Source organism: Musa acuminata, chromosome BXJ3-3 (genome assembly GCF_036884655.1).
Source record: "Musa acuminata AAA Group cultivar baxijiao chromosome BXJ3-3, Cavendish_Baxijiao_AAA, whole genome shotgun sequence".
Taxonomy (NCBI): Eukaryota; Viridiplantae; Streptophyta; class Magnoliopsida; order Zingiberales; family Musaceae; genus Musa; species Musa acuminata.
In genome coordinates, this window is record NC_088351.1 from 1860727 (window position 1) to 1886764 (window position 26038).

At 40.5% G+C, this 26038-nt stretch overlaps 5 protein-coding genes across 8 annotated transcripts; all 5 read right to left on the reverse strand.

Annotated features, from left to right (window-relative positions):
* Window position 1: 1 nt before the first annotated feature.
* On the reverse strand, window positions 2–2178 carry LOC135633461 (aspartic proteinase nepenthesin-1-like). Its single transcript, XM_065142916.1, has one exon. The coding sequence runs from the start codon at window positions 1836–1838 to the stop codon at window positions 189–191; it is 1650 nt and encodes a 549-aa protein (XP_064998988.1). The 5' UTR covers window positions 1839–2178; the 3' UTR covers window positions 2–188.
* A 5798-nt stretch (window positions 2179–7976) lies between these two features.
* LOC135633250 (OPA3-like protein) lies at window positions 7977–11581 on the reverse strand. The gene is made up of 4 exons (XM_065142513.1): window positions 11206–11581; window positions 10249–10383; window positions 9852–9938; window positions 7977–8487 (listed from the first exon to the last, which is right to left on the reverse strand). Exons 1-4 carry the CDS (start codon window positions 11332–11334, stop codon window positions 8326–8328), a joined length of 513 nt encoding a protein of 170 aa, XP_064998585.1. The 5' UTR covers window positions 11335–11581; the 3' UTR covers window positions 7977–8325.
* Window positions 11582–12029: 448 nt separating this feature from the next.
* Window positions 12030–13586, reverse strand: LOC103977053 (uncharacterized). Its single transcript, XM_009392458.3, has 2 exons — window positions 12949–13586; window positions 12030–12804 (listed from the first exon to the last, which is right to left on the reverse strand). The coding sequence occupies exons 1-2, from the start codon at window positions 13462–13464 to the stop codon at window positions 12358–12360; spliced, it is 963 nt and encodes a 320-aa protein (XP_009390733.3). The 5' UTR covers window positions 13465–13586; the 3' UTR covers window positions 12030–12357.
* A 1381-nt stretch (window positions 13587–14967) lies between these two features.
* LOC135581440 (uncharacterized) lies at window positions 14968–21310 on the reverse strand. Of its 4 annotated transcripts, none has more exons than XM_065143959.1 (9): window positions 21151–21310; window positions 20564–20631; window positions 20316–20452; window positions 20198–20233; window positions 19956–20093; window positions 18789–18875; window positions 17040–17087; window positions 16884–16960; window positions 14968–15514 (listed from the first exon to the last, which is right to left on the reverse strand). In XM_065143959.1, exons 3-9 carry the CDS (start codon window positions 20388–20390, stop codon window positions 15367–15369), a joined length of 609 nt encoding a protein of 202 aa, XP_065000031.1. In that variant the 5' UTR covers window positions 20391–20452; window positions 20564–20631; window positions 21151–21310; the 3' UTR covers window positions 14968–15366. The 4 variants fall into 4 exon arrangements, with proteins under 4 accessions (XP_065000031.1, XP_065000028.1, XP_065000027.1 ...); XM_065143956.1 differs by lacking the exon at window positions 21151–21310 and adding an exon at window positions 20755–21073; XM_065143955.1 differs by lacking the exon at window positions 20564–20631.
* A 257-nt stretch (window positions 21311–21567) lies between these two features.
* On the reverse strand, window positions 21568–25933 carry LOC135633126 (probable RNA 3'-terminal phosphate cyclase-like protein). Its single transcript, XM_065142238.1, has 6 exons — window positions 25648–25933; window positions 25364–25513; window positions 24707–24888; window positions 24448–24623; window positions 22539–22758; window positions 21568–22074 (listed from the first exon to the last, which is right to left on the reverse strand). The coding sequence occupies exons 1-6, from the start codon at window positions 25850–25852 to the stop codon at window positions 21865–21867; spliced, it is 1143 nt and encodes a 380-aa protein (XP_064998310.1). The 5' UTR covers window positions 25853–25933; the 3' UTR covers window positions 21568–21864.
* Between the last annotated feature and the right edge of the window lie 105 nt (window positions 25934–26038).

The window sequence follows — 26038 nt, forward strand, 5'->3', positions numbered from 1 at the left end:
GAACGGAAAGGGTCAGGTCAACGCAAGCAGTTCGAGGTGGCATCGACTTGACGTGACAGGAATAGAAAGCAAAAGAACAACACAGGCTTTGGATTTAGTTTCTTACACTTGTGGTGGAGGAACCGAAGAATTTGGTATGAAGAAGAGTTTGAGAATCCTCTACTCCTACAACCCATCGATTAGGTTCTTTACATCTCGGCGCACCTCGCCGGCGCAAATCCCAGCCGGGAGTTCTTCGTGTCGTAGGAGATGTGGAAGTTCTGCTGCTGGTAATTGCCCAGAATGGAGAGGGACGACTGCGGCGTCGGCAGGATGGCCAGGCACATGATCTCGTCCGGCTCCAGCCGGATGAAGTAGTTCTCCACCGGGAAGTTCCACACCGCCCCGTCTCCGAACCGGATCGCCAGTGCCGGTAGCTCCACCTTCGCCACCCCGGTCACGTTGTAACAGGGGCTCAGCACCGGGACGTCTTCCACCACCGGGTACTTGGTCACCTTCTTGACGAAGGCTTCTCTAATCTTCTGATAAGCCTGGTCGGTGAAGTAGCTCAGCGTCGTGCCGGAGTCGATGATGGTCCCTCCGCTGCCGTCCTTCGCCGGCTCCCACGTCTCCCGTGGTATCTGCAGCGCCTCGCCGCCCACCACGATCGACTCAATCTGGATGTAGTAGAAGGTGTCGGCCGGGTTCTCCTTCCCGGCGACGAAGGAGGTATAGTTCAGGTCGGGGTGGCGGAGCAGGCTCTCGTCGTCGCCGAAGATGAGCTTGCTGCTGACGCTGAGGTCACTGTTCCGGTCGACGAGGCAGTAGGAGAAGGTGTGGCCGTAGGACGAACCGAGCTGGGAGGAGAAGGAGAGCGGCCCTCTGCCGAGGCCCAGGAGCCCGGCAGCGCCATGGAACAACCCGCGGTTCCAGTGCCCGCACCCGAAGATGACGTCGTCAACGCGGCGGAACCCGTCGCCGGCGCCATCCGGGGAGGTGAGGTTCACGGTGAAGGTCTCGAGAGCGAGGTCGCCGGTCGTATTGGACCGGTCCCCGTACCAATAGTAGTAGGGGCACGCGTCGCCGTGGCCGTCGGCGACGCTGGTGCCGCAGGGCCGGGGTGGGTCGGGGGACGAGACGAGGCCGCAGCGTGGGTCGGCGCAGCTGACGTTGCGGTAGGAGGAGGAGGCGACGGGGTCGTAGACGGGGCCATGCTGCTCGAAGCAGTCGTGGCAAGGGAGGCACTGGATCCAATTCAGGTCGCTGCCGGTGTCGAGGATGAGGGAGAAGCGGCGCGGCGGCGTGCCGACGAAGACGTCGATGAAGTACTCACCGGAGCCCAGGGTGACACCGGACTCGACCTTGGCCATGATCCTCCCGGCGAGCTCCGGAGGCGTCGCGACAGCCGCCTTCTGGATCGTCTTGGGGCGACGACCGGCGGCGGCGGCGGCGGCGAGGCGGGAGAAGCCGTCTTGGTTCTTGCGCTCGGTGACCCTTCTGAAGAGGGTATGGATTCTGAGGATGTCTCTATGGGTGGAGTGCTCCAAAAACTCCATCTTCGTCGACCTCTCAGCGGCCGCGGCGTCCCTCGTCGACCGGTGCTTCAAGTGGAGCTTTAAAGCCGGTGCCACGCCATCCTCCTTGGTCAGCGATCCGGTGGAAGAGGCGGCGGCATCGAGGTGGTGGTCGCAGCTGGGCTCGCCGGAGGAGGTGACGGCGTTAAAGCTCAAGTGTGCGGGTAATTCGATCCCCCGGACCAGAGATCCGAGCAGCGCCGAAGAAGTCCAGTTATACAGAGAAGCTGAAGAGGAAAAGGCTTGGAGAAGACAGCAGAAGAGGAAAAGCCAACCCATCCTCATAGTTGGAGCCGCATCAAGCTAATGAGAATGAGATGATAGAGAAGAGAAAGATAGATGAACAAGGAAGAAGGGTTAGGCAGGGAGGAGTTTTATATGGTGTTCTCCTTCTCTTCTTCCGCCTCTATTACTGCGAAGAAGCCTCGAAGTTTGAATGGAAACAAGGGAGGAAACAGCGGTGTTGGAACGCGATTTTGAGGTCATGGTGGTGGAATTGGAGGGAGGAGTCAGACCGCTAACTTTTGGGTTGGGTAGACGACATATAATTCATATGACCAATACGTACCAATGTGATCGATCAAGAATTATAATTCTTGATGCTTGGGGCCTTCTTTTTTCTCTTCTTCTTCTTCTTCTTCTTCTTCTTCTTCTTCTTCTGGTCTATATCTATCGGTTGAAGGTAAAACACGGCGGTCAAATGAGGAGAAGCGAATCGAGAAGGAAGAAAAGAGAGCGGAGCGGTGGAGGGGAGAGTCAAAACCCCGACCGAGGGCGGAACTCAAAACTGCGAGTCCAAGTTTCGAGGCAGCAGCACTCGTGGATCTCTTCCTTCCTTGTGGTCCGCCGTAAGATGGCCTCTGTTGTCTTCTCGCGTTCTCCCCCCCCATTCCACACATGCAAGTCCTCCGATGACTGTAGCGGTCAATGATTTCGATGTGATACGATCCGAAGCAATCGGATTGGGATATGGATTCAGTTCATGATTTAGTACCTCAAGATTGGGCTGTCGATGGATGGATATGATTCCCACCCGAAACTCTAGGGCTTTTGATGGATGGATCAGATTCGATTGGATGCTATTTAGATCATTTAGTGGGGGTAAGAATAGATGTATAAATCGATATATATATATATATTTTTATTTGTCACAAAAGTTAAATGATGAATAATTCAAAACGTTAGTACATACAAATTTAGAGACCAACATCACATCGTAATATATACATAGATATTTTTTCTAACAAATTTGGACGACATTTGAATCAGAACAACGAGATTGATCTCGTGCGTGATTCGAGCGATCATGTGATTTGATATCAACATCATCATCATCATCATCCATTATTTCACACATCATCGGATGATGTCCTCATTCGCTGAACAATGAATTGGCATCCAAGCTGTGATGTGATGCGATGTGATTGTGGGGTGGGGCTATGGTTTCGAGCCTATTGGTGACCACCAACCACGTCGTTTCCACGTTCGTAACTCCAAATTCTCTCTCGAAACCATCGTTAGCATCTCAGACCACACTATTTATTGATTTGAATAACGAAGGAATCAAGATATTTTTGTAATTAATAAATTGAAATGTAATATAATAATACATTGATTGAGAGATCATCTTATTATTCCTCGATCGAGATTGATGGAATCGATCCAAACGGGATCAGATCAGCGTAACGCAGGTCCGATCTGAAATCGTGACTCAGTCAATTTGCTTGTTCTCGATGACACCACCAACCGAATCCACGAGTGTTGAAGACCTAAAGCTTATTGGATGCTGCCGCTTCACATATACCCTAAAGTCGAACATGTCTCTTTGGAAAAGTAGACAAAGTTTGACTTGGGAAAAGGCTGCGCCTGTCCCTATTTTGTGCTACAAAACAAGCTTTTCCCTTCCTCCTCCCTATTCTTCCTGTTCCGACACAGTTCCAGCTCCAGTTTGCTACCTAGTACTGCTATTTAGCTTCACACCATCAAGCCATGCCATCATCATACACGGAAGGATGATCACCAAATTATTTTGTTCTGTTCTTCTTCTTCTTCCTTTCAATTAATTGTCATTGTGTCCCATGTTAACCAAACCTCCAATGCTTTACAGATATTGTTGCACTCAAAAGCTCACTCAACTTCCTTGAATAATTGTCCTTATTATAATATTAATCTAAGAAATACATACAATCACACAACAGAATGACATTACCAAGTAAAACAACACTTTTGAAATTGGGCTGTTATTTTGATCCCTAAATATGCATTACATATGAGGATGAAATTGAAAATGGAGATTTAAAAATAACAAAAAAAAAGATATCTGAATTTAACTCAAGTTTAGTTTAACCAACAGTCATTAAAAAGATTTGTTCCTGCACTGACAACTATCCATGCTAACCTCACATTCTACATCATTTTGTCATGGTTATCATACCAGTTACTTATTTACCTTCATTGGTGAAACACCTGCAAGTAGAAATTGTTCCTTGCATAAAGAAATTCTTTTAACTGCAGAAACATCGATAAATTTGTACTATGCGGAGACAGGGAAGCAGTGATTAAAATAATTGGTCCTTTATATAGTGCTTTACCAAAGTCTTGGCACAAGCATGATTATTTTAATGAGACATCCACCATCAAAGTTTCTCATACTTTTTCTTGATGCCAATAACACCAACAACTTGCTACGTAATGAATCATGCTGAGGGTTTACTAATTTCCTCGAGCATCTTGTACAAGTTATATGTAGATGTGACTCCAGCATTGACTAGTGACAAAAAAAGAAATATAGAATGAAACCACTTCTGCTATATTATATAGTTTTCTGGCACATGATTAACAAACAATTAAGTAAATGGACCATGCATGACAGTAACACATTCCACCTACCTAAATTTACAAAGAGAATTGTGAATGTCCCCATCTTGTTGAGGCACCCAACACATTGGTGTTCATAATCAACTAAAGAAATACAAATATCATACTCATAAATTATTGACCATGCTGCTGCTGCTGCTGCTGTTGTTTCTTTCTAGGGTAGTCAGTTGCATCTTCCTAGGGAGATGAGGTCCTTGATTTGACTCACTGCTAATGAAGTATAACCATGTCTGCCATCAAATGCCTCCAAACACAAGCTTCTCTGTCCCATGAAGCTTCGATTTTGGTGTTCTTAATCTGGTGGCCCATATTTTATATTGCTTATTATATTGGTTTTCTGGATTTTGAACCGGTGGAGGTTGATTTGAGTCACTACATGGATGTGTTTTCATGTGATTCTGTGATGGTCTCGAGAAAAAGTGGAAGAACTACATTCCTTGCAAGATGGTTTGTCTCCCATGAGATGTCGGTGGCTTAAAATGCTTTGGGACACAACTTTGGAAAGCTACTTAGGTACATATTATAAGTAAGCCAATCCATTTCAAGTTTTCATAAATAAGCATCAGAAATAACCTACTGTGGTCCATGACTAAACTTCATGACATTTCATGTCTTAATATATCACCAGAAGACATACCCTATTATGTATGGTCTACGATTAAACTTTATGAGATTGTATCTAATTAGATGTTTGAAGCCTTTGCTAGGTCTACAATAATCTAAATTTTTCACAGTGGTATTTCAGAAGATGAATAGGTTTTCACAGTGCTTAAGAAAGATAGTCTACTGCACAGTAAATTTTGTTAGAATCATTTTTTCTTCAGGTCTGATTATAGATTGAAATCTTTGAGTGATGGTCACCATACAATTTGTGCTATTTTGGTGAACTCGATAAATAACTCATGCTCTATGTGCCTTAAGCTCAGAAATAAGTTGGCAGTCTGGGTAAATCCATTCAAAGGAAAATCTTTGACATCAGTTGTGCAGAAGTTCACCAATAGATTATAAATTTTAGGTAGCTAGATTTGAGTTGTAATTGTCAATCCATCATAGGAAACTTCAGTTTGGGATATTTAGATGAAAGAACTAGAATCAACATATTGTCGTAATTAAGTTTTGCAGCTAAGCTTCCCTAAAACGAAGTTTGGTCTTAAGTAACTGAGTTGAGTTGGGACAGGCCACTGGCCAGTTCAAGATACAGATCAATTCTTCTTTGATATCCAAGCATCCAATTTAGAATCTAAGGATGATCAATCTACATTATCTTACTCTATCTATGCCCACGTTTCAAACTTTGATCACCAAGATTTTAAGGGATCAACCTTACTGTAATATCAAGATTAACCTTCTTTTAAAAAAACAAAGTGCAAGAAATCAATACTCAAGTAACAGCAAAGATCTTTTTTACATTAAAATTAAGGAGAGATAAAAGGAAAATCTGCATTTGTAGCAGTGTATGGGAAACCATAGAATTGAAAGTTTTACAGAGTACCAAGGAAGAAATAGGCCTATTCCTCCTAAGAGCTGGTCTTGATTATGGCTAGTTTAACAATTCCAAGGCGAAAAACCCAACAATTTGACCCATCAACATATATATATATATATATATGTATATGTATATATATGTATATGTATATATATGTATATATACATATGTATATATATGTATATATACATATGTATATATATGTATATATACATATACATATATACATATACATATATACATATATATATACACATATATACATACATATATATATGTACATACATATGCATACATATATAAATATTTATATGTATGTATGTATATATATATGTGTGTATATATATATATGTCAACTTACATAGACCAATGTTAACCATCATTAAAAGTCACTAAAGTCATTAATGTTACTATGAGTGGCAATATATGGAAGATTTTAGTATGTAAGCAAACATATATTATGTTATAATTCATAATGTCAAATGTAACGTTTGTTTAACTTTGCAAAGATATATATGTAGAACCCCTTTTTTTCTAAAATAAAAACACAGTCAGCACAAGACATCCTTATCATAAATTGTGTACAGCACCTACCGCATTAAACCAGACCAGCGAACATGGTGAACTATCTCTATTACCTAAGTTAGGTGACACAAAAGCTCTAATTGCATTCAGATTGTTCATTTTTAGTGAAGCTCATCATTTGTTACTTAAATTTTCTGGCAAGAAAGGTGAGGTGATCATAATACTAAATTTGAAATGAAATTTACTTGTGATTGTTCATGTTTATTTTTTTCTTATATAATTGGGAAGAGTACACTTAAAGCTATCAGAGAACCAACAGTATATGTGACCTATCAAAAAGCTGTCATCAGACTCTTAATATAAGTTGGTCCCTTTTCCTAATAACAAGCTTTCCGGTGGTAGTAATCTAACTAAAAATCTGGTATTAGGGTAAACTAGAGAAAGGTCAATTGCTGACTCTACATCTCAGGTTTCACCCAATGTGAGAATTGATCCATAAATGGGTATCTGTGCAAACTTTTGGGGAGGCCGGTAACCCAATTAGAAATCCATATTAATCACGCCATCAATACAATATCGCTTAGAATCGAAACCCTAGAACCAGAACAGGATCAGGAATGCGATGAAGTGGAAAATAGTGAGCAAAACGAGGGGAGATAGAGAAAAGAAAACCTGGGATTTGTCCTTAGAACTTCCCGACCTCCGCGGCGTCGGAATCGGAATTGGAGGCCACGGCTCCGAGAGTAGTAGAGTCGTGGAAATGGTAAGGACAAATGTGGCATTTCATATTTATCCAAAGAAAGACGTTTACGAATCGTTGTTGATTTATCATTTTATTTAATATTTCTCGGAGATTTCCATCATTCCTCTCTTTTCTAAGGAGATCGTCTCTTAAAGAGAAATAAAAGACAATATTTGAATTGATTTCAATATTTTCCTGATGTAATTTTAAATTACAAAATTTACATTATTTTTGTAATTTAATATATATATATATATATACATTATTTTTGTAGGTGATATTATATCATTTTTTTATTAACATTACTCATAAATCATTACAATATTATTTTTAAGATAATAATTAATTTAATAATTTAAATTAAAAATATTATTTAAAAATAAAAAAAAATAAAGTACCGATTGAAAAATATATAAAACATGAATATATTTTAGAAAAACTGGCCACCAAGTATAACATTAGATCATTTAGTTAAATCAAAATAATGAAAAAAAACATTGACTAATCTATCACCCTTTTTCTCCTATGAAATATCAACTCTTAACTTACAAATTGTCTGCATGGAAAAAAGGATGAAGATAACCTTCTCACATGAGGATGGTGAGAAATGAAAACAGAGGATGTAATCTAAAGTGCCCAAAATGATGCATTTAAGAAACAGATGATCAAGATACAAATGATAGAAACACATTTGAGCAATATGCAATCCATCCAAATACAATTGTCCTTGGAGGAGGCAAATTGATACATTTAGAGAACAGATGAATCACAAATGACATAAACACAAGTGGACTATGCAATCCATGCAAAAAATTCAGAGTTAACTTTATTTGGTTTAGTGCTTCATTTTCAGCACTAACAGCATTTTCTGATAGAAATCCTTTATTTGCAATCCCAGTTAGGAAATAAAGCTCCAGACTCTTTACACTGGCTCAGAGATGATTTGCTAAAGGAGAGAGAAAATAGAGCATGACCCTCCCATAATCCAATCGGTAACATAAAATGGATACATCAAGAACAACAAAATGGTTAGGCAAACTGCCCAACCTCTAAAATATCAAGCATCGACAGCCACCTTAGTGCCACCGGAACTACAATCCGCTCAAGTGACTTTTGCCCACAAAAGATGACCGGAAATAAAATCAAGCAGGGTTTCCCGATTTGCTGCTTTCAGGTGCATGGTCATGCCTAAAGCTGATGATGCCTGAAAGGCCTCGTCCCTTGGCAAGGTGTTCTATCTCATTAAGCTTCTGCTTGAGTTGTTCCAAATCTCTCATCAGATCCTCCTCTTTCTGTTTCATAGCCTACAAGAAGGGGAAACATGTTTCTGTAAGATAACAAATGGCAATCTAACTTAAAAGAGTAATGCTGCAATGCTGCATTCTAAATTATTATTAGATAGAATAACATAAAACACATGATCAGCTCAGACCATCCTGACCAAGAAAGGCATACATGAACAACCAACACAGAAATGTGTTCTTTACATGACCAACCAAAAGGTCATCACTGATGGTAATCAAATTTTGATAAGCTTTTGCAGGTAATACTGTCTCTTCCTATTTCTTAGTGTGTACCAACAGTAATGAGCAAATAATGAACATTAGCAGAGGCCAAACGCTTGAATTAAAAGCTAGGGTACCAGGCAACTGAGAGAATCATTTTCACAAGAAAATGATTCATTATAAAAAACAATTCAATTCGTCTGTATAAGAGCTACTGAGATCATCATCGTTGCTATTCTATGATTTGAAAGGAATGACAAGCTAACATTGGGAGCAACAATTGCTGAACTTGGGAAATATAACCACAATTGAGACTGAAATAAGGAGTTAAGGTGATTTAGGGCTTAAACCCTGAAAGATCGAGAGAATATTATTTAATCTGGACACGTGCCACAGACCACAGCTGGAAATATTAACACTGAATGATGGTTAAGACTCAAGAATTTGCCTGGTTAAGAACCAAGAACAAGTTACAGGTAACCAGATAAATCCATTCATGTAAAGGCAAGGAAAACTCAACCCAGTCATTCAACTTCTCTGCCAAAAACAAAAAAACTATGATTCTGGCACCAAAATAGGTACATCAGCATTGAAATACCCTAAATTAAACTGTGGTTTTAGCAGGATTAACTTCATCGTTCTATATCAAGTTTCTTTGATGTAAAACTGAATAGAAAATCGAGGCATAGCTTTGAATTCACAGATCCAGTTATTGGCTGCTTCCCCCACTCAAATTTGAGATGACTTCCTCAGATTGACATTATACTCTTCAGGAGAAAGATCTAATATTTCTCCATGTAGTTCTGCCCTTTTTCCTTTCTCCCAGTTTTCATTTTTTCTCCATGTTTCTTCATCTTTCAGTGTTTGTTGGCTACCTTTGATTAACAGTTTTTTCTAGTTCATTGCATAACCGTATCAAAACCAACTTATTAAATCATGAAAAGATCTAATATTTTATTGTTTGTATCCAGTGCTTAAGGAATTGCTGATAGCAGCTACATGAGATGAATGATTGAAAAGAGTTTCCACGTTCATATTAATTTACTAAATGCAACAGAAGTTTCAAATGAAGAAAATGGAAGAATGAACATACTAAGTGGAAACAGAAAAGCAGAAAAGCAGAAAAGATATTATATCTTCCAAATGAGAATTTTAACTATTACCTCAATTTCCTGCCTACGGATTTCCTCCTTTCTAGCTTCCGATCTTGCACTTCTTTGCACCTCAAATATCAAAGCAACTCCAGCAACCTACTAGACCAAAGAGGCAAAGACTATAGTTAAACAGTAGCAAGTGTAGTTTACTCAATCTAGATTTAGAACCAGAAAAACTTCAAAACCACGAGATCCACTCCAGAGTGGTTCTATTGATACTTATTCTTGCAGACAAGAAAATGCAACGATACTTATTCAATTTGAAAACCAGTTTTTGTGATAAAAGACAAAACAGCTTGTACACATCAAGCTGTGCTTCAATGAGAAGTAACGTAAAGTTATCAGCTTCAATGGATATATCAAACTTGCTTGGAGGTTAAAGCATATAGCCTGGATAGGTACGTACTGAAAAGACAAAGAACTCTCCAATAAGGTCTGAAGCAGCTTGAACAGCTTTCTCCTCATCCAAGGGTCGGATCTCAACATTGGTTGAATGACCATAAATTCTTCTTTGTATGTTCGTTGTGATTCGGTGGTTGGCCTGTAACAGACAATTTACATGGCACCGCTTTGTTAATGACAATATATTTTTAAAGTTCACATGCATATTATAAACATAAAAACTAAAATGACTGAGAAGCAGAGCAATAATCACGAATCAGAATGTGTATTAACTATTAAATGCACCATGAAAGGAATTGAAGAACATTTAACCACATATAACATAAGAGAAAGGAGAAATTCTAGAATGAGGTGCACAGAAGAATTGCCAAGGCTATGATTTCAGCTTCGGTACTTCATAAAGGACTTGTTATTTCGCTCAACTATAACCAACTAGCTTCTTCGCTAGAGTTTTTGAATTGTTCTCCAACAATGAACTACAGATCCCAAGGTACTTCAATAGACTAATGGCAAGCATGTTTTTGTTTTATAATACAGAAGCACAATAATAGCAAATTAATTGAGGGTGAGTTTTGGGGTCATAGAAACATTGTTCTTTTGCAATCTAGTTGAACAGGATGCAAATTGCAATTCAAATTGCAAAAGAGAGGTAAATCTGCATATATCGATCTTCCTCAGACCCCCATTGTACATGAGTCTTGTGCATCGAGCCATCCGATTTTTTTTCACAACATTTTTTCTTTAAATCGATGTTCATTTCTCTCACAATGTGACACCAAAAAGCCAATTTCTAAGCAAACTTTCTAGGTTGGACCATTGGGTTCATTCGACGTCACAAACATCATAGACAACATACGATAAGACTTCAAATGACCCTCGTCGGACATGACGCTAAATTTAGTATCCGAGGAAGAAGATTTCGAATCAGTGAAACGTAGAGGAAGAAGAAGAATTTGAAGACCTGAGCGACGTTAACGATCAATCGGCGGAACTTGGGATGGAGGCCGGCCTCCTTCTTGAGCCTGCTAGCGATGGGCTTGCAGACCGTCTTCAGAACCAACGTCCCGAGTTTCACCACTGGCAGGATCATCCTCTCCTTCCCCCCCTTAACGCCGCCCAACTCGATCCGCAAGTGTTCGGGAGGAATCAGACCGACAGGAGGAGGGGGACGGGTGGATTCTCCGGCCTCGAGTCGCGGACCGCCGCCGGCTCTTCCTTGATCTCGCAGAGGACGTCGAAGAGGGAAAGACCTTCGCTCGTTCCTAATGGGAATTGGGAAAATGCCCTATGAACCGACTTAAGCGAAGACTCTGAGTTCTACACGAAAATTGGCGCACATCAACGGGCTGGATATGCGCCGAGTTAACCAGTCGTGAATTAAATAGCTGCTGTGATGGCACCTTATCGGATTTTATTTGATATCGGAGTCCATCCAATTCGTTCAAATCCGGTTCGGATGTTTCTTTCGTATTGGGTTCCGAAACGAAAACACATACTCGAATTTGACGGTTATATGATGGTAAATAGAAAACATAAACTCAAATTGGGTCCAACCACTAATCTATTGGTTTAAGCCTTTTAGATGAACCGTCATATGCTAAAAAAAGGCCCACGTATTATTTATTTGATTTAGTATAATTTGATCAGCAGGAGCAACAGAAAGGGGAGAAAAAAAAAAACAAAGGATGCTAATGTTGATGAGATTTTAATTAAAATAAGGTGCTATAATTTTCGGAAATCATTTTAATAATTAATTTACCCTTTTTTTTTTCTACGTCACAAACATTGGAAAAGAAACAAAATTTCCAATTAAGAAAACAGTTTCCGACGACAGAAATGCAGCAAATATAGAGTTGTAGGCACAATTTAAATGGATGGCGTGTGAGATTGATTAGGCTGTAACACAATTATTGTGCCTACGTATGCTAAACTTGGTTTAGCTTTCCTTCACCCTCCCTTGCATCCATCGCTTCCTCTTCTTTTTAGGCAATGGAGCTCAACTTACGTGCTTGACTGCACTCACAGTCACGTATACCGAAGCATATGTTTGTTGCTAAGATGGTGAAACGGAACAGCTTCTTCATGCATTGGTGTGGATCCGTATGGTCACCTGTCAGCGATCCTGCTTCGCGTTGCAGGCCACTGCCCTCGCCCAGAACCTGAGCTGCTCCTTCATGTCTGTAGCAGACCTCTTCTCCGCCCACTCCAGCCTCGGCGGTGCTGATCTCTCCACGAACCATGCTTCCGAGAGATACGGCCGAGGGACGCGGCCATGGCCGTCGTCGGAGTTCCGCCTCTCTCGCAGGCCGGGAATCACGTCCGCGAGGCCCGCGTTCGATGCTTCCTCGTCGAAGACGAAGCCCAGGTCCTTGAATCCTTGGATCTCGAAGGACTCCAGGTCGCTGTAGCTTCTCCACTTCTTCCCTTGGATAGATCTCATGTAGCTCGCTTCAGTGAAGAGGCGTGTTTGGCTGGCGAAATACTTGTAATTGCTGGCTTCCTCCTTCCAGTCTCTCGGCGGTCGGAATCTTGGAAAGCTCGGATTAGGTGTCGTGGCGCACTGAGCGAACCAAAAGCGGAGGTCATAGAGAAGATATTAAGAGGAGAAGGCAACAAAGTCGTGCGGATGACACAAATCAAGGCATCGAATCCGATGCTGCAACAATGATATGGGCACATGCTATCTTGGTGGCACGTCAATTACCCCGGAGGCAGGCTGTGGACGTCGTTGATCGTCGCAGGAACTCAAACAATGTTGAAGCTTTGAGCTCCTCGTCGTCCTCGAACGATCTCTCACGTCTCGTGGGGTGGCGTCGTCACGGTCGTCACAGTACGCCGGCAGAGACGGAGCCCGAACCAGTGCGTTACCGCCATCTGCTACTTTCCTCCGGGGACAGGCCATGTCACTCGATTCCTCCTGTCGGGTGCGATACGACGGCATCGACGGCGCCCGGAGCAGCTTGCGAGCAGGCTTTCCATCAAATCCGGACGGTCTCCTCGTAATCGAACCCTCATGATGCGAAATTGAGCTGCCAACGTCTTCCTTGGCTTTCGAGGGAGGAGGAGTTGGGGGGAGGATCCGCGGCGGCGGTCTTCTTCTGCTCTCGAGTGCGTTGTGGAAGAACCAATACTCGTCCAACAGGGCCGTCGGTTCCACCACCACACCCTCTGTGACTGCAGCAGTGGCAGCCCCACATGCTTTCTCCTCCTCTGCTCCCATCCTGATCACTTCCTCTTTTAGCCTTTCGGTAGAGAGAGAGAGAGAGAGAGAGAGAGAGAGAGGGAGGAGAGGCTGGAGAACCTCACTGGCTGTTGGCTGCGTCTCGAGTGCGCAATCGATCCACCCCATTCCTTTTTGGTATTTAATTGCCTGTTGGAGGTGTGGTGATGGAGCAAACCTGGCAAGCGCATGTTCTGGTGCCTGACGACATCACCGTACACACAATTGCTGCGACGTAAAGGCATCCAACGAAGCAGACGAAGGTGCTCTAAGGGCGTGCTGGTTGATGTGGGGCTTTCTGGTGCATGGGTTTGGTGTTTGGTGTAGGGAAAGTTGACGGGTTTGGCGAGTTGGGACTCAGGGGGGTTGTGCACTTGGACATGTTGGCCAAGCTGAGGAGGTGGCCGCATGTGCTGTGACGGCTTGGATATGTTTAGGAGTATTATTGGGCAGAGGGTTCCAGTGCAGGATCGACAACTCGGAACAGCCGATTCCACGCATGAAACGATCACAGTTGTCGAAGAAGAGGCCATTCGACTCATGGGATCCGGTTCGAGCAGAAATAGCCCGTCGAGATGGCAAACCGGCTTTATTTGACCTGCTTAAGTCGGGTTCAACGAAACCGAAAGATGAACGTATGACAAGTTTTGTCTTGCAATGATTCGATCAAGTTCATGTATCATTCAATTGAATTTGAATGGGAAATAAGTTCCCGAATTCAGGTTCCAAGACGACGAGCACTAAACAACCGAATCGTCGGTTCATCCATCCATTTACAGCACAATCCTCGGAGGGGAACCGGTTCGAGTAAACCGGGGTGGGGTCGGTTCTTGGAGGAGTTTGGTGAAAATCCCAGTCGAACCGACACGGTCACGTGGAGGGAGGTTTGCAATGATTGAGAGGCGGTCCGGCGGGGGGTACGAATGGATCGCTAATTTGTCTTTGTCGATCGCCAGACACACCGGTAATTTCGGGTTGTCCGTTCAATGGTTTGACTTGTCGGATGCCACGCCGCTGAGGACTGCTTTTGATTACATTGCATGATCAGGTGATCACTGTACTTATACATCGAGTTTGGACTGACACGATTACATGTCTTTTATTTTAAGCAGATGGTCCCATGTCGATCCCCCCCCCCCCCAAACCCCACATAATTCATAGCATGTGCCGACCCATAAAGGAAATGAGATTTGTCACGTCCTCATCAGTTGCATTCATCGAGTTAAATTTTTTAGACTACATATATAAATATATATGAATTATATATATGAACTTTTGAGGAGCAGAAAAGGTCAGATAATATATAAAAAAATAGTTCAAACAGAGATCGCTTTGATCTTTGTCAAATGCAGCCAAAAAAGATTTGTATTAGGAGTAACAGGACCATGTCCTATCCACCAAGGTTGGCAGAATCTACTGTCATCCCACCACTAGAAGTCATGCAATCTAAATGTTCAGATCTGATGAACAAAAAACAGAAAAGAGAGTTGAGTTTTCAAGTCATTGGATTCTCGGCTCCGGCATGGAAATTCCATGCAGCCATTCAAATTAATTATTGGTAACAGAAAGTATTAGGGTGTTTGGATGCCCAAGGAGACATCCAAGTTATACATGTGTTGGTCATTGAACATTGTGGATTTCCAATCAACATAAAAACCAGATGATGCCAAATTCCGACTCTAAACAATGATTTGCAACTTACAATCAGGATAAGAGAGCAAAAAGTTGGACTACATGTATTTAGCTTCACACGACTTACCTGACTAGTTTTTGATGAAAGCTCTGACATGGAGGAACCTCTTGAAGTCCAGAACCAAAGGTACAGACATCCTTCACAAAACTCCAACCAGTGAGAAATAGTTCATCAACTTATGCCTTCTTTACGTTGGTGATGGAGATGTGTCAGGCTCCAGAGCCAAAAAGACTCCAATCATGGATCTTGAAGCTTGTGATAGCAAGTTTGAAGACTTCAGCCATCGGGAGGCATCCAGCCTGCACAGCAGGTATGGCCAGACCAGCTCTTACGGTCCTTGCACTTTCACTCAATGGGCTGAAATCACAGATACATAATCTAGCATTATCAGAAGCAATTAATAGATATCACCCATTTAATGGTTGGTGATTGTAAATCTATTGCTAAATGGAAAAGAGAGGGGAGAGCGCAATGCCGGTAAAACGAAAATTTTAAAACCAAGTAGCAAAATAGGTTACTCATTATAATGCAAGACCAGCATTTCTGGACTAAAAAGAAAATTATGGTGTAGTTATTCGACCAAGCTTACCCATATTGACATGGTGAAGCATTTGCATTCAACCAAGATAATACAGTGTATATTTTATCAATGTATATCATCAATAGATCTGTGATAACACCTGTTCGATATTCATTGCCCTGTAAATATCACACAACATGTTTTCGGGCAAAGAATTTTGTGAGTTCACCTACAAATATATAATTTGATCAATGTGCAGAGTGTGTCAATTGGTTATTTTATATGTCCACCAGATTCCTCTTAAACTGAAAGAAAAATCATATAAATTAGTTGTTAGGTCAGTCATACCTTAGGAATCAGAATACTGGATGGTTAGCATGATGAGATAAGAACATTGAGGTGAATGTACAATTTACTAGGAAAGTTAGATTAAAATATATTTTCATTTATGAACAATTAGATGTAGCCAATAAGATATAAAGAAGAATTTTCATTCAAAGGAGATCTGTGAATGTAATTATAAGATGAGTCTACTAGGATATGCTGTGCAATGAGAGATACAATAACGATACCAAAGATAACTTTACTAGAAACGATAGAAGATTTAAATGCTCTTATTTTAACAAGAGACGTTGTCGTACAAAGAGCTCAACATTGTAAAAGGATCCATCTCTATCCATAAAGAGATGGGGCATTTCGGCCTTTTTGTCATATGGTATGCTGATCATCCTACTGAACAATAAAAAAAATAGGACGGATGACAAGATTACAATGCTCCAAGCCTCCAACAGATGTAGTTAAATTGTCTGAATTTAGGTGGTTGTTCTATATTGTGGATGCATAACTTTACTGTCATTATCTGAGGCTGGCAAAACAAGAGACTTGCTACTTGGTGATTAGACATGCCAACAACCAAAAGAGTCAAAATCACTCGATCATTCCCAAAATTTACGATCATAATTCACTTTCTTCCCTCTCAATGCATCAAACATTTTTCGTTGCATCTAATATAGGTCTGCATATCCTTCTCAGGTAATGTCAGAACGTTTTAATGTTCAAGTTCAATTCAACTCCTTTTCATGGTAAACACCAAAATTCTGATAAATGTTAAAAATTAATTAGCAAGCACTGTAAAGCACATACAGAAATAGTCTGTAACATGCACAGATATTGCAAAGTTTTGTCAAAGTTACATTTGGCACTTACTTTATTAAAATAGGCTCATATGCAGTGATCACCACGTCAGTCGAAACTTCCTTAAGACGCAAATTTGCCAGATATACCTGCAGACATCAAGCAACAGCTCAAGCATTCAAGTTCCAGACTGTTGCTGGGTATCATTATATCCAAAAGCAAACTTACCCTAACCAAATTCTGTGCCTCTCTTCCTTGCCTTCCCTTTGCAATGGCCTACAAGAAATATAGAACATTTTACCAAGATCAATGAGAAGGTAAGGTGACACACTATGCATAAATTGAACAAAAGGTTCACACAAAATCATAACCATAGTGATAGCAAATTGCACACATATATTGCAACAAATACAATCAACCATGGTATACGTCTCACTTGATTGTTTAAGTCTAAATTGTAAAGCTACAAGAGAGCAAATAATCTCTTCTCTCTTGGCATTATCATATAGATTAGGTCTTAAGGAAACATGAACAGTGAACACATCTGAATAAGGTACTGTTTAATTGCTTGTTAGTCGATCACTAAGAAAAGATATGAATTCTGCAAGAAATTGACAAGCCATCCTTTTCCTGCAATAAAAGAGCATAATAAATCCAAAACTATGAAAAATATACATCTGGTAGAACGGTCAGGTTTAACATTTTAAGAACCATTTTCATGATATTTTGATCCATGTTCAATTATAAGCAACCTGTTAGGTGCGGATGAAAAAATGGTTTCATCACCAAAACTAGTACTAAAAATAATATTTCCCACAAAGGAAGCTTGTCACCTAGCTATAACAGCACTGCCAAGTGCTAATAGCTCTCCATATCTACCGGAGTTGAATGATTCAATCTTTTGAAGTTGGGGTTCCCGATAAAGTTTGATGGGCTGATTGACTTGATTCCTAGCAACAGCTCGTTACAAATTCACTCATGCCTTGCATCAAATTGTGCGCTCTTAAGGATGTTTGCATTAGAACTAGCAATAGGAAGCCCCTACAAATGGCTGGCTAAGATTGTTGTATGCTTATACCTTAATTATTACAGTATATTGTGCATTAACTTAGTTTGTCCCCCAAGCAATCCCACATCAAAACAGTTAAACTTCAGCTTAATGGGGATGGATTCTCAGAACTATGCAACTTCCATTTTTAGCTTCATTTTTATTTGGCCTAGTTGTTCTCTGGCCTTTCATAATAACCACAGCTTTGATCAAGAAAACTGAGGTATGAAGGATTTTCAGATCATCTTTTATCATCAAGTCTTGTATTTCACTAGAAAATTACTTAAGATATTCTCTGGAACCCACAAAATATGTTTGTATACAATGCCAATGAGGATATATGTACCACACGTACTCTGGAACTTAACAAGCAGCTTTATTTTCCTATCTATAATTTTACAATAGCACTTTTCATCCCAGAAAATTATTGCACAGGGAAGCAGTCAATTATCTCAATTGAAAATGCCTACTTTATGCATTAAAATTTATAATGAAAATATCCACCACATATGCCGAGAATAACCTTGGTGCATTATCCATATTATCATTGACATTAGAAGACTTGCACAGCAACTTACATCCTTTGATGTAAACCGCTACTTTTGCGAATGTAATCAGGCAGAAAATTAGGCTGCCTTAAGAGCTAGAACTGAAAAATCTAATGGTTTGTGAGTGTAATCTTTTCCACCAGTGTTGACTTGGTTTTTGCACAATGACCTATTTCTGTAGATCCTTGAGATCTTAATAACTTCCTCCTTGATAAAAAAAAACAAGAATACCAAGAATTGCACAAAAGACCCATGAAACGGTTTAATGAGGCACTGACCAGTTACAAGTAATATTCGATAGTAGTATGTGCATAAACATCAAAATGCGGTAACCAGAAAATAACAATATACAGTAACAGACTTCGTGATGAGTAAGTTTACCATTTGACCGATGGCAGTTGTAACTAATGCAGGTCCATTTAGGCTAGTTAAACCAACAGCCTCAAGAGTGCCAGAATGCTCAAGGACCTGGTAAAAGACAAGGAAAAGATTAAATTATCAAAGAAATATTACAACCAGACATTTCATTCACCATATTCTAGATAAATAAATCAGACAAGACCATCTATCACAGAAAAGTAACCTCTTGGATGCAGAACGACAATGACAAATAAAAGGAAACAACTGCTCCAAACATGTTGAAAAATGTCTTTGCTAGGCTGGAAAATTATCCACATAAAAGACTTCACAAACTAGAGAATAGGAAATACATTTCTTTTCTAAGAACATTTAGAATAATATAAATAGGTGTATATATCGTCACCAATGCAAGGTGTAGATACTTCCAGCTTCAAAAGTCATTATTGTCACCAATGCAAAATCCAAAAGAATTAGCGAACCTCTAAACATCCACAACTGTCTTAAAATGTTGTCATGGGCGGTTGCCTATGAGCTTGGTATCTAGGCAGCCCCAAGACCACTGAAGCACACTCACAACATAAAGTATGGTGCTTTTTTAATTTCAAGACAGGTAACCATCGGAACATTCATGTTGACTTAAGCACCTAAGATCCACTTTTTTTCTTCAATGGTTATTTGTTATTGATGCTCTGCAGCGAGTGACATGTACAGGTAAATTTTATGAAAATTTGAAAGCAAAAGTAGTTATTCTACATATTTGCACAATAACAACAATGATTATGTGAGTCTACTAGACAACGAACTTATTATCTTGCAATTCAAACTCATCAGGAATTATTAGAATTATTACTGTTAGTGCACTGTTGCACATTTGATAGGTCTTAGGTTCGATGATTAATCTAATGAAAAGAAAATAAGTTTTGTTTGTAATAAGAAAACAGTATCTCTAACGTTGTGAACAATGCCAAAGTTATGAGGTCCAAAGACCTTTATGGTCTAGGGTAACAGTTGCAGAAGTTATAAAATAAAGCAATAGAGTGGCAGCAGTTACAAGACCCATGGAAAGCCCAAAGGAAGTCTATAAAGTGGCATAGACAACTGCATAAATGTTCTACTTGAATAGTGAATACAGTTTTCAAACTAGTCTAGAATCAGTATATCCCAAAAATCCATCAAGAAGGAACTTACCATGGTTTCTTCAGCATCTTGTTCACGGGCAATGTCCTGCAGGAACCAAACAGCGCTTCCACCGTCTCCAACCTCGTGTTTCAGATCTAGTAGCTCAAAAATAAGGCTCTCATCCCGATCGGGATCTGCAAACACCTCCTTCAAAAGTTCAATAGAATTCAGATACACAAACGATCTTAAACCTAGTCAAATTTTATAAACAATGAGACTTAGCACAAGGCCTAGATAAAACTGCAGAGAACCTGATGATCGGGGACTTCCCGTATGTTGCTTACATCCTGATTCAACAAAATAACATGTCATACTATAACCTAAAACCAAAGGCAAAAGTACAATTCTCATACAACAAAAAGAGCTTACCTGAAACCTTGAAGGAAAGCAACTAGATATGGCGCCCCCAAATAGAGGCCGTGGAACACGATCTTCTCCATTCATCTTGCTGCTGGTACCAAAAAAATTTCCTCACAGCTGTGGGTCCAAATCCAAATGGCAAAAATCTGAAAAAAGAACATTGCATATTAGTAGTTCAGAATGGCATTCAACTAACAGCCACAATTTCTGGGGAGAATCACATAAAAAGAAGGGGGAGAAAGAGAAAGGAATCACACATAAATTCTCATAAGACTTGATATGAACTTGTCACATGAACTCAAAGTCTTCTTCCTTTCAGAAAACCCTAAAATCAAACACGAAAAAGAGAAACCCACATAGATGGATTCATGGATTCTTCCGAGTGCAAAAAGAGTAAAGAAATCTGCGAATTAAAATGGCAAATTATAGGAGACGCTAGAAATGTTACCTCGATCAGTGAAAGAAAGGCAGAGAGGACGAGAGAGCGCAGGAAGAAGGGTGAAGGGATAGTAGGTTGATATATCTATAGCAACGAGCTTTTCTTTACGCGTAGTGTTTACGCACAACACCGGTGTTTCCGGTGAACATGGTTTGCGTGAACGAAAACCTCCGTCTGATGAAGGGAACCGCGTGGGTCATGGCTCGTGGGGCCCGGTACAGAAATAACGCCGAACACCTGGTGTTATGCGTGAGGGGAAGACGGAGGCGGCGGGGGAGGGCGAGAAGGCACGGGAAGACGCCCGAGGGGGCGCACCGGTCTGCGGCGAAGGGGTGAAGGGGAGAGAGGGAGGAGAAAACGCTGGAATGGCGAAGTAGGAGGGAGGGGAAGGAGAGAGAGAGATACCGCGTAAGAGTCCGCACGCCGTTGCCGTTCGCCGATGGAGAGGAAGACTCCGCCGTTCGCCGATGGAGGGGAAGACGCCGACCGCGCTGTTCCTGGATCCCGTTTTCGCAGGGAGGCAGGAGTATTCCGCTGCCGAATCCGAGTAAGGTCTAATAAGGTTAACAACGATAGGTGGCCGAATCGAATGTGTGTATAAAAATAATTAGTTGGATTGAAGAAGTATGGCGCAATTTATAAATAACATTATTTTTTTTTTTGTAATCTCAACATTGGAGATCGATGTTCAAACTAATTCAGAAGTAATCATGTAAGTCCGACTATAATTCGATTCGAACCGAAATCAAATCGAATTAGAATTATCGGTTCACGGTTGCTGAAATCTGAAACACGAATCAATGTTTTTGGTTTAGTCTCAAATCAATCAATCAAAATTTTTTTTTATTATAAAAAAATAAACAATCATATACTTCTTCAAACAATGAATTCATCCTTCCAACGGTTAAAAAGATAACTAAATCAAACTATTAGGAAATAAATTACAAAATCAACCCACAAAAAATCTCACAGAAAAGATCAGCCTGCTGGGTGTAGTGAGCGCAGGTCACTCGAATATAATTTCATCAAACTACTAATTCCAGAGGATATGATAATACATGTCTGGAGACAACCAAAGAGCGTCCAAAACTTGGTTGATTCCTCAATGTTTTCCACAGCTTACGCTATCTTTCGTGAAAGATTCTTCAACCCACATCCAACGCATTTCAGTATTACCGTGTTCGTAGTTGGATCAGGCTTTATAACAAATTTGACACCAAGAAAATCTCTGATATTTCTAAGAGTCTCTACCCCGTATGGTGTTAGCTTCCCGACCCGAACCTTGGATACATCTGGGGGGCATAGAGCACAGAGGAGAAAGAGCAAGCCCTGGAAACATTTCAAAAGCCACGTGAGTACATTGTGGGAATCAAAAGAATGCAATGCTGGGAATACCTAAAGCTGAACAGTAGCATGTTCTACCAAAGCTTTGACACGAGTTTGCAGGACGGTTTTGAGTAATGAAATGACAATCTACGCCTGAAAAACAATCACATGATCATTTTGGCCAAAATATGATGGTATATTTTTGGTTGATTATTTTAACATCAGTTCTCTTTAGTATTTTTGCAGCATATGAACCCCAAGTAATTTAATATCATCTAATTCACCTTCACACGAGCTGCAAGCTTATACTTGGCCGCCTAGGGGACTTTCTATCAGGTACCACAACACAATTGCAACTATCTACACATTGATTCCTAAGTATTTCCATGTTTATGAACTTCAAATCTACTGCACATGCCATCAACCATTTTCATTATGAAGAGATATCAAGAAGTATAACAGCAAACCTGGTGTGTTGAATCAACTACACCCCCTTGCTCTATCTCCCCAAGTAACATCGAAGCAGCTTGGACACCAACATCCTCAGGAGGCAACATCTCTGGCTTCTCCTCAGAATCTTCCATGGCATCTGTCTCGTCAGCTTTAGGATAGCTTATTGCAATGTCTGTAGAAATTAAGCAGCCTGAAGTAGTTTCTGCAACTAATGATAAGCCATAGCCTGGTGATCTGCCATGTGGTGGAGCCATTTGTCAAAGCAGAATTCAATTAAATATCATATATTTATATGCTAAACAACACAATGAAATGGAACTTCAGAAATTGTGTGTTTATAAATTCAGGCTTAAGGAACCGAATAGAGTTCCAACCAGTGGTAGACCAAAAGATAGTTACTTGGAGTGGGCAAGAATATGAATTCGTGACATGACAAGACCAACATGAAGCAAATAAGAACTTCGCAGGTGCAGATTGTTCTCATATAGGTAGCTGTATTAATCAGGTTGACATAATAAACATGCCCAATAGAGGGGCCAGACTTGGTTTTAGGAACTTGGCCTGACTAACCTGCAATGACTATTTTATAATCAAGTTAACATGTTAAATAAATCATCATCAGTGTTGATTGTCAACAGTGTCATTTTGGATTGTATAAACATATCAAATTTTGTCATAGCAGGTTAATCATGTTGAACTACTTTATTCGAGTCAAGTTGAGAATAAGCTTTCTGTAACAACTTTAATCAGGAACAATTGGTACATTGATGGGCAAGTAGATTAAGTCTAATTAATGGTCTACAACAATTAATTAGTTGGTTTGGGAATGACAACTTATTCCACTACAAGCAACTCAAACCACTCATCAGACTCAACCAAAATCTCAATTGATAGGTAATTAACCGACACTACAATTCTCAGAAGATCTTATTCTTTTCAACAGAATCAATCTCAAACGTGTCTAGAAGTATCCATAACAAGACCATAATCGTTCACAGGTTTTTCAAGTTATACCAGGATATAACCAAATTAAATACCAGGATATAACCAAGAATCTAGAGCTCACATAATTAGTTCACGATGAAAAAAATTGGAGAAAATTTCCGAGGCTTTCATTGGTTAATATCTATTATTATATGATTTCCTGAATGCATTTAGTTCATGTTAAGGATAAGTTTGTCATAGATGGTTTAACTGATAAGAAATACTAAAATTAAATGTTATAAATTTAACCATGCCAGAGCAATGTATTTCGTAGAATTTGGACTATAATATATGGATAAGCAAGGTTCCCATTATTTTGTTCGTTATGAGAAATAACTCAGCTATGCTGTAGCATCTCTATTAGTTTTAACTTTTAAGTTCCACATAAAGCATTACTAACTCAAACAAATCATATGAGGCCATATATGCTTTTTAATATGATCAATTAAGATGGAAAAATTCTATTAAATCTTTAAGGTCTGTTATACAAAACAAAAATGAAAAAATAGATACCCGTCCTTCACTTTGATAGGATTTGCACTGCCATCTGCACAACAAAAATGCATCTCTGCTACTTATTTTACTGGGCCATTTAACTACCAACCTTAGGCAATGGTTCAACCTGAACTAAGTCCCCTGATCTATAGCCATATTGTTTTAATTTTTTTAATAACATGACATGCGTATGTTTGTACAAAAATATAGCATGTACCAGAATTATGCATCTAAAGGCATCCTATCATAATAAAGAAAATACAGAATTAGTATTTTCTCTTTAAATAGGAATATGGAAAATATGTTGCATATAATACACCATCCTGAAGAAAGAATGTCATATATGGCTAAGATAATTCACCAAAGTATTAGAGGAAACCAGTATGATCATGTACCGGACAAAACAAATTCATAGACAAGGACTGGTTGATATCTAAGCTGTACCTTCCACCAGCTGGACCAGATCTGTGGTCCGTAAAGATATGAACATCAGGAATGAAGCGATTGAAGACTCCACGAGCTGCATATATCATACGATTTGCAATCTGCGGAGATACTCGTGTCGAGAATGTCACCCCTCTAATGCTCTTAACCATTCCTTCATCAACCCAATGGGCTGCCTGCAAGTACCAGTTTAATTCAAACATAACCCGCAAAAGAACCAAAATTTTACTGCTACAAGCAAGAAACAAAGGGAACTCACGGTCAAGCTGTTTGGTACAATTGGAACCCCCAGAACAACCTCCCCACCACCAAGAGGAGGAGCCCCCCGGCTCTCAATTTTCAACTCCAGTCCTTCTAAAGGGACACCAAAACGCTTGAGCATATGCAATGTTGTTGTCCGAAAGGTATCAACAGATGGATCCTTAGAATCATTTGTGATCCCTGAAATGGAAGCATTATATTGCTTTTGTTTTTTTCCAAAATGCATGAATTAAATATCATTAGACATAACGACACTACTAGCAGCTGATTGTTTACCCATGTTTGAAAATTTTGTCATGGTAATGTTGCACCTTTTATGTTGAAAACGAAATAGAAAATTCAATCTATTAACTAGCAGATGTATAGCCGCTTTTGGCCACCACAATTAGCCAATTTCTTTATCCACGATAGTTTGAGGAATATAGAAGTTTCAGCTTGGCAGTTATTCTTTTGTGCGTGATCTTGATCAAAGAAATTGGGGAACTTCAGCAACAGGAGAGCCAGTGATGATTCGATACGCAAGAGATGTTCATGTTGGCATACAGTTGGGTTCAACAGATGTAGGAAGTTGCAAAACAAGATCACAAATACTTTTCAACTCAACAACACGAAGAAATACCTCAAACAAAAGAAAGAAAGTAAGAAGGGGTGAAACCTTTTAGCCTAATTGAGAGGGGCTTCTTGCCAAACAAGCCGATCAGGATCAGCGGCTCGAGGAAGTATCCCATGGAGCGGTTGAGACCACAGTCATGCACTAAATACTTCCCTCCCATAAGAACTCCCGGCTTATACCTCAGTTTCGTCCCTGCACAAACAAAACCCTAGCAGATCGGTAAGCGATCCCCACCCAAACTCCTACAGATAATAGGGGAAGCACAGAAATCGTCACTCAGAATCCAAACTTCTTAAGCTGATAAAGCAGGGTTTCGGCGCACGAACCGGTCTCGTTGATCTCAACGGTGCAGTCGTCGGAGACCTTTTCGATGAGGCGGAGGAGGGAAACCTCGTGAGGCCGGAGCCCCGGCGAGGTGTCGTCCGAGCGAATATCCTCCACGAGGATCGGGGTCGAGGAAAGCGTCGAAAGGAGGAGACGCTGCCGGAACTGGCGGCTCCCCTTCAGCTTGACGTACGACGTCTTCCCCATCGCCGAACTCGTCCTCCTCTCTTCCGCCGCTCTTTCCCCGCTAAACCCTGCAAACCCTAATATTCATACTTTTCCCACCCCGTATCCAACTCAACGAGATAACCCAGAGGAGGGGGCCCAGCAAGCCTCATAACTAAGATCCAATCATACGGCAGGTAGCGCCCCGGATGAACTATAAACATAATT

Excerpts from the sequence above, each read along its gene's own strand:
- LOC135633250 (XM_065142513.1), bottom strand. The coding sequence starts at position 11,334 with ATGATCCTGCCAGTGGTGAAACTCGGGACGTTGGTTCTGAAGACGGTC. Across the intron at positions 9,939-10,248 it reads GAGAGTTCTTTGTCTTTTCA|GTTGCTGGAGTTGCTTTGAT; the intron begins GTACGTACCTAT and ends TTGGTCTAGTAG. Across the intron at positions 8,488-9,851 it reads TCCGTAGGCAGGAAATTGAG|GCTATGAAACAGAAAGAGGA; the intron begins GTAATAGTTAAA and ends CCCTTCTTGTAG.
- LOC135633461 (XM_065142916.1), bottom strand. The coding sequence starts at position 1,838 with ATGAGGATGGGTTGGCTTTTCCTCTTCTGCTGTCTTCTCCAAGCCTTT.
- LOC103977053 (XM_009392458.3), bottom strand. The coding sequence starts at position 13,464 with ATGGGAGCAGAGGAGGAGAAAGCATGTGGGGCTGCCACTGCTGCAGTC. Across the intron at positions 12,805-12,948 it reads GTCCACAGCCTGCCTCCGGG|TGCGCCACGACACCTAATCC; the intron begins GTAATTGACGTG and ends TGGTTCGCTCAG.
- LOC135581440 (XM_065143955.1), bottom strand. The coding sequence starts at position 20,390 with ATGAATGGAGAAGATCGTGTTCCACGGCCTCTATTTGGGGGCGCCATA. Across the intron at positions 17,088-18,788 it reads CAACTGCCATCGGTCAAATG|GCCATTGCAAAGGGAAGGCA; the intron begins GTAAACTTACTC and ends TATTTCTTGTAG. Across the intron at positions 15,515-16,883 it reads TATGAGCCTATTTTAATAAA|CCCATTGAGTGAAAGTGCAA; the intron begins GTAAGTGCCAAA and ends CTGTGATTTCAG.
- LOC135633126 (XM_065142238.1), bottom strand. The coding sequence starts at position 25,852 with ATGGGGAAGACGTCGTACGTCAAGCTGAAGGGGAGCCGCCAGTTCCGG. Across the intron at positions 25,514-25,647 it reads CGTTGAGATCAACGAGACCG|GGACGAAACTGAGGTATAAG; the intron begins GTTCGTGCGCCG and ends TTGTTTGTGCAG. Across the intron at positions 24,889-25,363 it reads CCTCTCAATTAGGCTAAAAG|GGATCACAAATGATTCTAAG; the intron begins GTTTCACCCCTT and ends CTTCCATTTCAG.